A 16,012-nucleotide genomic window follows, 5' to 3' on the forward strand; every position below is an offset into this window, starting at 1 on the left:
CGGGAAAGCCATTATACTCCTTTATTGCCAATACAATGTACAAATTAATAGTTTAGAAATTGGTCATAGAAACTATTTTTAATGTTTCAGACCTACTTAAGTATGTTCTCCATAATTCATATTTTTCTAGAATTTCACTATTGTATTTTCAGATTGAGAATTAAGGTAGAATCAAGCAAAGCCATTCCAACTTGTACATGTTAAAGCCAAGAACACTGGTTTCTTCTAAAATCAAACTTCCCCCCCACTACTGGCCACCTACAGTAGACACCTGAATCTTCAGTGTCATTGAAAATTGGATGTTATAACATGATGGGCATGTATGCATTCTTTCTTTTGTCAAAAAAGTATAGATTGAAAAGCTTTTCCTATCACATGTACATGTCTGTAACTGAAGTCACAGTTTTAAACATTATATTATTTGAATAAAAATATTATGTTTCACATTTTACAAATTTTATATATGTCATGAGATCAGTGTCCTGTGCTTGAACTCTGACAAGTAGGGAAAGGCTGCTCTTATAAAAGCTATGGAATTTAATTTAAACCAGTGAAGGTGTCAGTCCTGAAAGCTTGTGTGTGTGGTCCTGGACGACCTCTTCATTCCTGAGCGAACAGAGTCCTGCTGGGGTAGCACACCCACAGTAAATTATTTTTCCCATAGTGGCTAGGCTTTCACCAGACATGCCAGCGCTCAGTAAAACAAAACCAAAGGCAGCTAACCCCATGAGTCTGATATGGGTCTGTTTAGTTTTGTTTTATAATACGTACAACTAATGAAAGCATAAAAGGCTGATAAAGCAAGAAGAAAATAAAAAGTAAAAATAATGGAAAGATTTATTACATAATCTCCATGGCTTTAGGATGCACTACACATAAAGAAGTCGTTTTAAACACTCACGCCAAGGATCTTCCTCTGGCACCGGCCACATTCAGGAGCAAAGAACTTCTCATAACATAGCTCGCAATACAGTGCTCCCTTCTCCTCAACAAACCCAATGTAGGCCATCGTGTTTTTGCAGTGAGCACAGTTAAATTCTTCTGGGTGCCAAGACTTCCCCAGAGCCACGAGGAAAGGCCCCCTGCCAAAGGAAAGAGACCAACTTGACTCAGAGGCGAAAGTGTGCGGTGTTGGCCTGGGGAGGCTGTCTTCTTACATTTGTGTAGGTAACTGCCTGCTTGATTTCCTTCTTCAGGACTGGGCATGGTGGTACTGTCAACCTGCACAGAGACTGTGTGTGAGGAGCAAGGGGAAGAGGGCTGACAGCATTTGCCAGATCCTTCTAGCGAAGCCCCTTGTCCTCTTTCCCATTTGCCTGGGATCCGGGGCACGTTTGAGCTGAGTTGCAGTGAGTCATTCTGGGTGCATCGCCATGACAGAGGGAGGATGCTAACTGTGGCAGAGAAGAGGCACCAGAACAACACACGTTTAAAGGCAGGAGAGGCAACGCTGGAAAAACAAATCTCAACTTGGCAAGGTTAGGTCCTTAAGGGTAATGATTTCCCGAGAAGCCCAGTCCTTTCTTCCCTGCATAGGACGGCATATGCTTCTTTCCCGAGTTTATTAAATGTTTCAAATTCAGCTTCTGAACTAACCACGGAAACTGAACTGTACACTATCAGTTGTTTGAAGCTAGTTGGAAGGCTTTTATTTCATTCAAATATGACTAACTTAAGTTTTATTGCATTAAGAGCATTAAACATGAGATCTACTCTCAAATGTATTTAAATATGCATGACAATGCTATCAAACATAGTCAGACCTTCTACAGCGATCTCCAGACACCACTCATCCTGCCTAACTGAAGTTTTATATGTAACATTTACCAATCCCTCCTTCCCCTTCTCTAAATATGACAGACTTGCGGGTGGGGGAGGGACAGGACCTTCCGTTGTAGCCTAAGCTGGCCTGAAACTGAATAGGCAGTCCTGGGTAGTTTCAAATGCATGATCCTCCCTGCCTCGGCCTACCAAGCACTCAGGATTATAGGTGTGAACTACACCATGCCCAGCTAAGACTGACTTTAACGTGTATTTTTATCAAGGTAGCAAGTGTTTGTATAGAGACTTCTGATGCCTGAATACTACAGTCATGAACCGCTAAGATGTGCTTGGTTCGCACAGGAACCCATTATGAAGCCTTATCTAGTTAGAAGCCTTGGGAGATGAAGCAGACTAGCCTCTGTAACACACTTTTCAGTAGCTACATCACACTAATTTTTACTCATGGAGTGGCTTTACCTCCAAGGCACTTTTACACTTATCTAATTTGTTCATACGGCATTCTTGTGAGATAGACCAGGCAATTATTATGAACCCAGTTGAACAGATGGAGTGGCACGGCCAAAGAGTATTCAAAAGCTAACATACAATTACTGACTGAGCCAAAGCTAGGGGCTGACGCATCTACTTCCTCATGCATTACTCTAGTCCACCGAGATGGCTTTCCATCTCACTGCTGGCAGCCCACATCACAGGACAACCACAGGCGACTGTTAGCAAGCACGCACGCAGCTCTGGACTTCTAGGCAGAGTAGTAACAGGGTATCATGGCAATGGCATCAGGCAGAGCAGCTTCTACACTGTGAAAACACAAATCTGCGTTCAACAGCTATCTCCTAGGGTATGGCTGCATGAGCCTGTAACTAAAGTTTGCGGCTGGGAACAAGGAGAACCTGAGAGCTCTATGGCTGGCTGGTGTCGCTGGGAAGGTGAGTTCTGGTTCAGGGAGAGAGACCCTGTCTTAAGGTAATAGAGCAGAGAATGTGTGTAGTGTCTTTCTCTGGCTTCTGCATATTCACACATGAGTACATGCATCTACACACTCATACTAAACACACACACACATACACAGAGGGGAGGAAGGGAGAAGGGGAGGGAGGGAGGGAGAGAGAGAGAGAGAGAGAAAGAGAGAGAAAGAGAGAGAGAGAGAGAGAGAGAGAGAGAGAGAGAAGACTATTTGGTCATTGCTCTCTACCACCAATAGTCTAGTATCAACATATCCAAATCCACACACTAATTTTCTTAGCAAAAACACTATTGTTAACTCGGACCCAACCTTCAATTCTGAAAGAGTCAGGCAGCAGAAAACACTGATGTAAATTAAACTATTTTTTTTCCTGTGAAGCAAAGAAAGTATTTCCTAGTTTCATTGTTTCTTAGCTTGTTTATTGAGAATTTGATGTGTTTTTGTACATGTGACTCTGCTTTGTTGAAGGTAAGTAGTTTACTATTATTAAAACTTCAAGGCGACCAGGAGGATGCTTTAGGTACTGGAGTTTTGCAATGACTAACAAGGAGGGCATCTGTTAATTATTTCAAAAAGAAAAGACATGGCTGTGTGAACCATGGTCATACATGACCCCAGTAAACCATCCCTGCTTTATAAATACTCTTGCTCCGCAAATTCTTTCATTTATTTTTCTCAGTATATTTGGCAAGAATTTTACCAAATGTCAATGAAGAAATTACATTCTCAAAGCTGAATATAATGTTCTAAGTACTATAAGCTTTCCCACCAGCTAGGTAACTGCACGTGTAGATCAAAGAAACTTCCAGGATAAACTTTATTGTGACTACAATGCAGGGTATATATGGTAGGACTTTGGTGTTTATGTCACATACTGAATGGATATATATGTGTAAAGACACACGCAAATGTTTTTACAATGCTAGGCTGTTTTCATTAGGAAACATCCTCACCTGGTCACAAGCTCAATGGCCTTGAGGCCAGTATCCTAATCGGTTACTCAGTTTTCAAAAGATGTCAGTTCAACCTCAGACTCTACATTCTCCTGAATGTAAATACGGGAGTAGATTTGGATTAGAAACAAAAGGTTTGCTCCTGAGACACAGCTACTAATCCCAAATAGCTGAGGAGGCTCCTCTGGGTGTGTGGGTGTGGGTGTGGGTGGGGGTTGGGGTGACAGTCATCTAATAACTGAGTAAGGAACATACAACCCATCTCCTAGATTTTCTTAAGTATGTGTTATGACTAATTCAGAACACAGGAGAATTGGGGTATGTGAGTCACAGCACTGAACCAGACCTGGTCCTCAGAGAATCATCCCTTTTATGAGCCGTGTTTGGAGGGACACATCAGCTGTATTAACGGTTGCTATAGGAGGCAGCCTCACGCTATTCATCCCTGTTCTTCTGAAAACTGATATGAGATCCTCGTGGAGCACAGGGTCAGGTTCACATGAGCTCCTTGAAAATTTTCCTACCTGACTTCTGTAACAAGCACAGTTTAGACTCCCTTGAGTCATCATTTTATTTATTTTTTATCACATTAAGCAGTAGATTACAAACAAACAAGCAAACAAACAAAAACAAAAACCCAAAATAAAACAAACAAACAAAAACCAAACCAACCAGACCAAACAAAACCAACAAACAAAAACCAAATGGGTAGCCTGATCATGGGTGTGTCGTTATGGTGAGTGCTGTCTGCCTCAACATTTACTTCACCCTGAATGGCTCCACCCATGGTTTTTATTCTTGTACCCTTTTTAAATCAGAAGACTAACATTTTCTTTATTTGCTTGTGCGTGAGTGCTCTCCCATGTTTAGGTGCAGCTAAACGTGGTATATGCACACGTATATGTATGCATGTGTGTATAGAAGCATAATGCTGACATCAGGGGTCTCTCCCCACTGTTACTGAGGTAGGTTCTCTTGCTGAATTATGAGTGTGCCAATCCCAGTTAGTCTAGCTAGTTAGTTTGCCGTAGAGATCCTGCCTTTTACATGGTTCTGGGGATCTGAACTCAGTAGTTAGCTTGCCCCAGGGCGGGTGATATTTTGTTTATGATCTAATAACACTTGCCTGAAGATCAGAATACAAAACTAGCCACAGCCACAGAGGCCAGGCAGTGGTAGCACACACCTTTAATCCCAGCAGCCACACCAGTTAGCCATAGAAGTTGGGCAGTGGTGGTGTGTGCCTTTAATCCCAGGACTAGAGAGAGAGGCATATAAGAAACAAAGCTCAGCATGCGGTTCCAGGTTTGGTGGAAAGCATTGCAGTCGCTCTGAGGACAGGACAGACCTCCTGCTTTGGTCTTAACTGTGGTAGTGGTAAGTACACTCTACTGGCTGGCTGCTTTGCTTTTCTAGTCTTCAGTCTGAACTATTATCTGTCCCTGGGTGTTTATTATTCATGCTACACTGGGGATCCGCACCTTCCCCTGGTTCTGGGATCTGAACTCAGGACTTGACGCTTTAGCATCAAGTGCTTTATCCACCGAGTCATCTCTTCCACACCACGTTGCATATGTTCTTTAAAAGGCCATTAAAAATACCTTTTTGACATAAAGCTTATCATCAACAATGAAAAATACAGTCTGGTCTTAATAGAACAACTCTAAAATGTTTCACTGTTTCTTTTTTTCAAACACGAGCAGTAAAGGAAATCCTAGACAGTAAAGAACGACCCTGTACCTTTAAAATATGAGAAAATGGTCTTGCTTCTGTCAGAGCTCCTTCCTCTATACCTGTACCAAGAGGGAAATTGCCCGCCAAACGGGATCCTCCTTGCTGCAGTGATAGAACACTTCCCCTTGTGCCCCTGGGGTGTGTGCAGATTAAACAGCAAGCCTCTTAGTAGAAGGAAGCACTTACTTCTGCGTGTCAGCAAACACTAATTTAACAAATTCATTAACAGCGGATTAACACTAAAGAAGTTCTTGCTCCAGATGGGATTGGGTTTCCACCTGTGAACTGGAATGACAAGCTTAGATAACTGCAAGGTGGAATTAAATATGCATCTCCCCTTATGGTACTCCACACCCTCAGCCCTTACTCAAGACATGTTGGCTGACAAAGGGCAGGGAGGGAAGAGTAAAGGCATCCTGATTGGCTGAGATGGGAGACCACTGCACACTCAAACTGGGCCTCCAAAAGAAGAAGTTGAGTTCAGACAAAAAGAAAAACTTACAAAAAGAAAGGGAAAAGAAACCGTTATCTTCAACGGGCACAAGCTAACAGATCTATCAGTGCTTACTGCTTGTTTCTCTTGTTATTTGATCCCTATAGCAGCCTCGGTAACAGAATTTTGCCAATTTTCCCAAAATCATGTAAACAACAAACTACAATGTGAGAATCTTGCAAAGCCCAGATGGTATAGATTGATTTATTAATGGCTGAATATACTTACATAATTGTTATACCATCTTGGTGGATTAAGCATCTCACAATGTACATCTTTATCTCTAGTAACATTGTCACTAACGTCCATTTCATCCCACCCCAGAGAGAAATAATGAAGTGGGATGGAGCAGAGCCTACTAAGCAGAGCCTTCGGGGATCCACTGTATAGATTCTCACTTGTACACAATGTTAAACCAGAGGGTTGACAAGACCTGTTTGGGCAGGTGCTGAAGACGATGTGTAGACACTCTGATGGGATGCAAAATGGTATAGATACTAAGAAAGTTTGGTAGTTCCTCAAACCAAGTTATTTATATGCACTGTAAAACAGAGTGAGTGCCATTTCTTTGAATAAGTTGATGTTACCTATAATTACTATAGCACTTATTATTGAATAAGTAAACTAGTTTTGCCTACTTCACGTACTTAATGTATAAAGTAGTTCTGAATTAGGAAAAAAGATTCATAGAATGACTGTGTTGGTGAAAGACAGCTACACGGCAAGGTCACAGCTGAGAGATTACATAGAAATTAATTCTGTTGCCCTGGATGAGAAACGACAGTGTTTTGGCTTAGAACTGCACTAGGAGACAAATTCAGACTGAAATACATACACACATACTCACATCCATACATGCATGCATACACACACACACACACACACACACACACTACATACATATGTACCAAATGCATTTGCTGACAGATCACAAAAGGTCTGCGCAACTGTGATCAGGGATATTACTAACCAAGATGGAGAGGACGGAGGGAGAAGGCATATATATGCCTGGAATGAACTCTCCCATCAGATGTTAAATAGTGCACAGCTTCTATCATTAGATTACATAATCTGTCAAAAGGATTCCTGTACTCATTGACGCTGAGCTAATCAAAGGACAAAGGACCCTAGATGTGCCTGACCTAATCAGGGAGCTCTGTAAGAAATTAAAGAGCAGCAGCAGATGCTGAGATTCTGCTGGGTGCCAAGGAAGACAGCAAATACTCATTCGCACTGCCTAGGAAGAGAGCAGCTTCTAGGGGATGAGCCACGCAGACCCCAGCTTCAGACACTCAAGTTTGTAAGCAGCCACACTCCAAAGGGACTTGGAAGAAGAGTCAGATCACCAAGTAACTGCACCTTGATGTCAGCCTGGTGAAATCTCAGCAGAGACTCAGCTAACCCATACCAAGGCCTCCTCCTGACACACACACAGAAACTGGACACTCAATTCTGATCCTATTGTATCGCATAAAGCAATCTTGAAATGAAAAAAAAATTACTAAGATCATCGACTTATTGATGTCTTTCAATGAATCAATTTTTGGTTTTACTGTTTTTTTTTTTTTTCCTGTTTTAATTCTCTATCCATTACATTCTTTTTTGCATGTATGAATGTTTTGCCTACATGTATGTATGTACACCAAGTGCATGACTGGTGCCCACGGAGGTCAGAAGAGGGTACCAGATACCTAGAAACTGGGTGGCCATGGACAGTTGTGAGCTGCCATATGAGTGCTAGGAATCAAATCCAGGTCCTCTGCGAGAGTAACAAGTGCTCATAACCGCTGAGCCCTTCACTGGTTTCTGCTGCAATCCTTTCTTTAGTCTTCTGCTTGCTTCTGTTTAATATTCACCTTACCTAGTATCTCAGAATGGAAAGCTGTATACCAATCAATTTGCACACACGTTTACAATGGTCATTTTCACATGAAAAAATGATTTGATATAAACATACTATTGAACTTTAGTGCTTTCCATGTTTTCCAATCAAGGTATTAGTTTGTTGAAGTTAGATAATCTTTACTTATCTTTGCACCAATACAATCCTAGATGATCTCTACTTGAATTGAACACACTAATTTGGTTATTTGCTAGCTGGCATGTGTTCTCTCTCTCTCTCTCTGTCTGTCTCTCTCTCTCTCTCTCTGTGTGTGTTTACTACAGTGTAACTTAGTTCACTAGTAGTGCCTTGACATATTGCCAGAGTTTTTTATTTTCTTCTGTTTCTCAGGGCTACAGTCCCAAGTTCAAAAAGGAGGAGAGTCAGTTCCTTCTAAGGCCCTGGTGTGTAAATGGTCACTGTTGTATCTTCATTTTCAGGTGTGTTGGATATGATAGGGTAATATATCATTTATGACTTATTAAAGCTTGCCTGAGGATTCAGAAAGTAAAAGTCAGTCTCAAGCTATAGAGATCGGCAGTGATGATAAACATCTTTAATCCCAGTGGCCAGAAGCTAGGAAGTGATGGTACACACCTTTAATCCTACAACTCAGGATTAAGAGGCAGATGGATCTCCCAAGTCTATACGAAACTGATCCAGTCCTAAATAGAAACGTCCCACACAAAGATGATCTCAGCACCTGGGATCACACACCTTTAATCCCAGCACTAGAGGGTATAAAAGATAGGAGCAGGGTCTTCTGTAATCAGCATCAGGCATTTATTCTCCAGCCACACTGAGGGTAGGAAGACATTGAAGTCTCAGGATTCTCCAGCCACACTGAGAAGAGGCAACAACCTGAGGTTTGGCTAGGGTATGTGGAGACAGGATCAGTCCTTTCAGTCTGAGGTAAAGTAGGAGCTAGTGACCAGCTGCTTTGCTTTTCTGATCTTCAGCTTGAAATTTAAACTCCAATATCTGTCTCTGGGATTTATCTAATGACTAAAGATCAGCGCTCCAAAGGCAGTCACACTCTAAAGAGACTAAGAATTACTACTTCAACATGTAAATTTTGTGGAACACAACTCAGTTCATAATAGTAAAGTAAGCCTCTTTGGGGAAGAGGGTATGTCATCCATGCTGCTATCAGTGGTGTCTGAGTAGATTGTTTCATTACACAATAAATACAATCCAACATTAGATAAGAAAGCATAAATGTGAGACATTGGATAACTTTATAATTTAGGAATGCATGCAGACTGTACAGTCATTTAGAATGTTTATTCAATGTAGCTGTTATCTTCTTTCTTATTTATGTGTACAATTCAATGTATGAACAAAATATACTACCATACCTATTAGGGCTTAAGTTATTTTTCTCCTGATAATAAGTAAGATATATAACTGTGTGTTTATCTATTTATAACATATGTATGTAATAACTTAGAGAGCTCAGAATATTGTAGAGAAGAAATTAAACCACAATGACTCAACAGATTTAAGAATTATAATGTTAACTTTGGGCATTGTCCCTTTTGTTCTTTTGGTAAAGTAAACTGACTCTATATACTATTACTATTCTATTTTCAGAAAAAGAAAACAGTGGTTAAATAAATATTCAATGAATTAATTAGTTAACATATTTCATAACCAAACATACATGGAGTCTAGTCCCCGTACTACCACTTTATCAGTTCTGTGAGTTTGTCCATGAGGATCCATTTCATGGAGTTACTCTAAAGACACAAGGGTAATACCAATAAGGCTCTTGGGCTCTATCAATGATACTTAATAAACAGCTGGCTCAATTATTATCGTGTATAACTTTGTTTGATCCCTATTTTATAGTTCTATACTTCCTTTGTCATTTTAATACATGTAACCAGGCAATGTTGGTATAGACATGAAGAAAATGGAGTTAAACAGAACTGAACTAAAATTTGGGTACCGTTATTTACAATCTAAGCAGTTCTGACAAATGTGTGCGTTGTCTGTGCTTCAGTCTCCTCACCTCAGATACACAGTATCAATAGCAAATGTAATCACAAGGGGGTAAGGAATATTTGGGTAAAATACACATCTGTAACACTGTCTTCCAAACAGAACCTTAAGGGTGACATTGTATTGGAAATATAGATGCTAGACTCTTCCATTCTCTCTCTCTCTCCCTCTCTCTCTCTCTCTCTCTCTCTCTCTCTCTCTCTCTCTCTCTCTCTCTCTCTCTCTGCCCTATATAGTGAACAATAAAATCTTGGTTTATATCTTACTTATAAATCTTGGCCAATGTTTTCAGTTGTTTTCTTAAATTCAGCAGCTGATACATTAAGGCAGGAAACCTTTTACTATCAAATAAAATCGGAACCAGAAGGGACAATAAAAAAAGACCTATAAATAAGGAGTTCAGAGATTGAAATGTGTGCTTCTCCAGGACAGCTCTCCTTGTGAAAATGCTTAAAAAATATTGAGCAAAACATCTCAATAATACAAAAATTCCTTTTCTCTAAGGAATAAACACCAAGTTGCCTGAATGTGGCTCTGGTACTGTGCTGTAGGCAAAGATGTAATGACAGTAGCATCACTACCAGTCAATGCTAACTTTCTATATCTAGGAAGAAATCCAAGATCAGCAATCCTGACTTTTTCAAAACTTAAGAAAATAAACACAAGCACTTCAGTTAACCCTGTGCAATATGCATGACAACTGATTTTAATGACACAAGATGTTACATTTAGGAAGGCTAGATCCTTCATATGCTTTTTGCTCCCTCAGGAAACAGAACTTAGCCTGGGCTACATTCATCATCTTCTATATGTGTTGCTTTAACACTTATACTCAGTCAATATATTCACATGAGAGATGAAGAAATGCTAGTTCGACCCTAGCTGGATTAGAAATGTCCTATCACAAACTGAAATCTTCAGGAAACTTTCTAAATATAATACCTTATGCATTTGTAACTAATCAAAGTATATGCCTTTAAATATAAGTTAGGGACAACACCCACAAACTTCTCAAGATTCAAATAAACACAAAACTTAAATATTAAGACAAAATGAAAAATCATGTATGGGTAGGTGTGCCTTATCTGATCTTATGTATCTTCTGAACACAGCCAACTCTTGCAAAAATTAGCTAATATAATACTAACAACATAAACTCAACTTTATCCTTCTCAGTTTGCCAGGGTATAATATTCTGTTGAAAGTGGTATGCCTACAACTGCAGCTCATTTTAAAAACAGGTGTCCCAGATAATGTCACTCGATCCAACACCTTCTTGCTTTGGTAAGTAAAACTGACACCGAGGGTAAGAACAGGACTTATGCTTTGACCAGCGCTCTGAGCCGACTGCTGGGTATGCAAGCTGCTGGAAAACTTGAGCACCAGACAAATGTGCTATGTTAATTAGTGTTACATGATCCTGACTTGAGCTAATCCCCATTCCTGTTAACTTCCTTAGTAATCGAAGCTTCGATGCTTAAATGATAACAAGAGCTGGGTAATACAGAACAATGTAAAATTCAGGAGATGAGGGGACAGTTAGTGATGGCCATTCATCTCATTAGCTATATATATAATTATGTCATAAAACAGAATGTCTGTACATCATTCAGTCTACCACTAAATCTGGCTAAGGCAAAGAGAAATGGTGCGTGATGCTTCTGCTTTGGGCTTCCTATTTTCACCATATTAAAAAGAGGCACTAAAAGTTGTGATTATAGGAGAGCATGGAAGTTTATAATCAGACATGAATTAGTAAATGACATGCTTTGACACTCTAGTGTATTAAGCAACAGCTTACAATAGCACACAAAAGCAGTGATTTCTGTTTCCACAAAGGATGTGGAATATCATATCATTTAGCACCAGTATTGGTAACCACAGTAAGGTAACTTGTAGAAAACCATATTATGTCAGAGTTTAATTGTATTACCATTAAATCTAAAAATTTAACTAAGTACGGGCAGTAATTAAAAGCATTGTTTTACTAATTACAGTAAGGCAGTGCTACACTAGATTTTATGTGGAAAAAACAGTAACCCTACAGAAACTCGTAGTAAAATGACTAACCAAACAAAACCAGGTTAACTCAACTCTGAAGTCAGTTCTGCTCAAATCATGCTGCCCTAGACTGGAGACCTTCACTGCGTTGGCTTTTCTCTTAAGAATCATATTCACTGCCACCATGACTACTGGATAATTCTCTTTACTAAAATACAATTGCATCATTTACCCCCTTCCCTTTCCTCCCTCTAACTCCTCCTATGTACTGTTCCCCCTCACTCTCTAATTCATGACCTCCTTTTTATTGACACACACACACACGCACACACACACACAGACAGACACACACACAATGCTGAGTCTGTTTAGTGTTATTTATGTGTACATGACTTCAGGGCTGGCCACTTGGTACTGGATAACCAATTAGGGGTTCATCTCTGAGGACTAATTCCCCCTCTTTTGGCAATCATTACTTGGCAATAATTCTTCATCTGGGGCCAGGCCTTGTGAAATTTTCCTCTTCCATATGACATGAAAAATAACACAAATCTATTTCATTTCTATAAGACAATATTTTTTTTTTTTTATGTACATGCCTAAAAAGTAGGCTGGGCAAGGTGTGTCACAAGTAGAATTGTACCTCTTCAGCGTCTGAGGCAGAAGAATCACCATGAGTCTAAGGGCAGTCTAGAGTATGTAATGGACATCTTGAAAACGAAAGTGTGAATAGATTTTAGTCTTTGTGCTGTGTACGTGTTTTTGACATGGTATCCATTACTGATAGGTTAAGAGGAATGTTATTATACTTTGTTTTTAAGCCACTGGAGCATCCTATCTTACATATTAAAAGTAGCCTAGAAATAAAATGCTAGACAATATTAATGTAACAGCAAGAAGGGAAATGTAGTCTTAAGCTGACTTGCCTTTGTAGGCCCCATTGTTTCAAGTGTTTCCAAACAGGACAGTTTAGAAACAAGAAAATGTAAACAATAATTTCAAGCAACTACTTTTACTGCCAACAAGGCAACCCACAAAGAGGCAGCAGGGTCTTTCTGGTGAGATGTCTGCAACCAGCATTCACATACACACCTTATAACATTTTAAAAGCCACTCATAAGGATGCTGAGATTTAATAAGCTCCAGTACAATATGATTAAAAGATCTCTGGGCACTTCCCCCTTTTGGAATTTAAGAGACAATAAAATAGATCTGGAAGGAAATCCTCGAAAGACGCAGGTCCTAACCCATTCTAATACTCATGGTACTTGAGAAGAGATATTACAAAGGTCTACTGCCATTCTTCTGTATGTAAAAGCTAATCTTTTCTCCAGGGCTCAAAGTTCTTTTGTGTTACAATTTTGTCCAGTAAATGGAAGTCTTCATTTGTATACTTTGTAAAATAATAAGATTGAGATAAATGATCTAGGGTCCCTTTAAGCCTTCCAATTTTAATATTTCTGAAGGGCTCCTATATTAATGACTATTTTTCTAGATCTGGTAGAAATGAATGGCTGACACATATTTTCGTTTTATTTTCAGGGAACCTGGGGTAACTTTTCATTAAAATGGACATGCTTATACATGCTAATACAGAGTTGTAGCAAGTCTATTTTTACTACAGAGCATTAAAAGATAGCCACACTGGTATTACGCATCTTGAAGAAGCCATCAAAAGTGACTGACCTGATGACCTGGCTACAGTGGGCACACATGGGTGTTCGCTTCCCTGCTGGAATGTGCTCGGCTCTCTGCACGAGTGTGTCTTGGTCACTTGGCTGGGGCGCCCCCACAGCTGAGTTCACAGGTACTCTTGTACCTGAAGAAGTCGCACTGTTTGTAACTCTTCCAGTAGAAGGTGCTAGGAGTTAAATGCAAGAGAATCAAAATGAGGACAAGCCAAATACGAACTTTTCCCGATAACAAAACTATTGGTTATCCACCGACATTGTGGCAAAGTTATGACCCAAGCACTGGGCTCTGGTTAAACATGTGAACAGAGAACACAAACCCCAGGGTTAGCACATAATATGACTGACAGCCATGGCATGAATGTACTCCTTTCTTCTTGCACATGGAGACATCGTCAGGTGACCATCGTCGGTGACATATTTCTTTCCATTTTGTTATCACTGCTCACATTAACTAATTAAACTTAGTTCTAAATATATCACAGGCACATAAGAAACTTCAGGGTGTTGAAGATAAAGAGCTCACTCTATTCTCTTCTAGGTTGTTTTACCCAAGAAGAACACATCATCCGCTACCAGGCATGTCAGCTAGTTTCCAAAGACCATCCCAGATGCTTCTCGGGGAGCTCTGATAAGAACAGGTCCAGATTTCTGTAGACAACTGTTGATTTTGCCTTCCCTTCTCCATTTCTACGATGCTTCCTACTGAGGTTCCGAATGTTTTCCTTCTGGATTAACTGCCAAAATATCTCATCCTTTATATCCATTCCCCCAATGACCACTGAAGTATCAAACCAGAGCTCTGTAAAATGTTAAGAGTCTCCCTGCCCTCTGACCAGTGAATGTAGTTCATGTCTGTACACTGTTCACAGTTCCTCCAGGGACATCCTCCTCCATGTCATTATCCAACACTGCATCAACTCAGTGCTACAGCAATACTGAATCGCCTCACTTTTTTTTGCATATATGATCGTCTATGGACAGGTTGTCTATGCTCCTAGTAACACCATTTTATTTTTCTGCCCTTTCTGCTTGTTTGCAATAGCAACTACCACATAGGATTTAAGATTCAACTCCTTGGTGAGCTACGTGACACCCTTTCCCTGACCCACATCTATCATAGTTCCTTCCACATAACAGACATCAAATGTTTCTCTCCTAGGTTCGCATATTTCCCATGAATGCCTTAATTATTCTACTACTAATTCTTTTTGTTTTCTTCTTCAGCATAGCATGTTCCCAAGAACTCTCAATCCTATTCTCCAATAAATACAATCTCTGAATTACTGAGTAAACCAGTCAATACATTAATGAGTAGGCACAAATCGGTTTGAGACCAATGGAGAGGCCTTCTCTTTACCCATAAACAATAGAGTCTAATAGACTAGAAAACACACACATTTAAATGGTTTAAAGGGAACAACTTAAATGAAAAGCCTACACATATAACAAAACCAATAGTATGTGATACATATGCCCATACAAGTGGGCACCATTTATTAAAGGTGTGATTAGAGCTGTGTAAAATTAATTGAGATAGCCATAAGGATGTCTTTCCCTCATCAGAATCAAACATGTTTGCAAGGATTTGCAACCACAGATCCAGAAGCCCCATACTGCTATGGTACTGTGTGTGGTGCTCACTCTATGTAATGGAGCTTTCAACACTGGGGAACTTGGCAGGGCGGGAGTGTGTTTCCACTCTCTGTGGCTCACATATTCTCTTAAACAAATGGGAAAGGGCATTACTGCTATATCCACTTTGCATATCTTCTTCCTTGGTACTTCGTTTGCCCTCCGTTTTGATGTACAGGTTTGCTATCTCCCGAAACACTGGAAAGCATTTTGCACGCTCAATCTGGAAGTCTTTATGTTTAAAACGTGTAAATGGGTCTGCTCTTGGGCACATCACAGCTTTGCCCAAGAACCTCCCTTTTTAAAAATCTCCCATGGAGGCTGGCACAGATGGTGGGCATTCTGCTTGCCATGTCCCTAATGCTTCATAGTAAATGCTTTCAAGTCAATCCAACACCCACCCTCCCACTTCCGCCGCTTTATCCAAACTGTAGCCTATCATTCGAATTCCGGTTTTGGATTCCTTAAGTCTAGACAAGCTTCGTCATTATTCCTGCGGCAATCTGTGACATGTCCATTTCCCAATTTCTTTTGACACATGCTTGCACCGTGTACACATTCATTCTCTCTCTCTCTCTCTCTCTCTCTCTCTCTCTCTCTCTCTCTCTCTCTCTCTCTCTCTCCCACTAGAAAATTGCTTTAAGGACAGAAAGTGACAAGACAATTAAGTGGAAAAGGGACTGTCACAGTTCACTTTGTTGTTTCTGCCCTTAGACTATACAGAAAGCTATTTCTTAAATGTGGATTAGGGTTAGGGTTTCAAACGGGAAAGTTACTAATTGGAAAATCTGGAAATCAGGCCTCAAAGAGAATGAAACCCTTTCATCTACTGTATCACATTATCTATGCATAAGCCCCCAAGGACTGAGT

At 40.1% G+C, this 16,012-nt stretch overlaps 1 protein-coding gene across 5 annotated transcripts in view; it reads right to left on the reverse strand.

Annotated features, from left to right (window-relative positions):
- Pdlim5 (PDZ and LIM domain 5) overlaps positions 1-16,012 on the reverse strand; it is a 157,978-nt gene that overhangs the window by 9,114 nt on the left and 132,852 nt on the right. For all 5 annotated transcript variants that reach the window (XM_051194613.1, XM_051194606.1, XM_051194605.1 and 2 more), the window contains 2 exons: positions 13,503-13,677; positions 902-1,082 (listed from right to left, as the gene is read on the reverse strand). In XM_051194613.1, the coding sequence (XP_051050570.1) occupies positions 902-1,082; positions 13,503-13,677 (356 nt within the window). The remainder of the gene's footprint in view (positions 1-901; positions 1,083-13,502; positions 13,678-16,012) is intronic.

This window comes from Phodopus roborovskii, unplaced genomic scaffold, assembly GCF_943737965.1.
Source record: "Phodopus roborovskii unplaced genomic scaffold, PHOROB, whole genome shotgun sequence".
NCBI classification, from domain to species: Eukaryota; Metazoa; Chordata; class Mammalia; order Rodentia; family Cricetidae; genus Phodopus; species Phodopus roborovskii.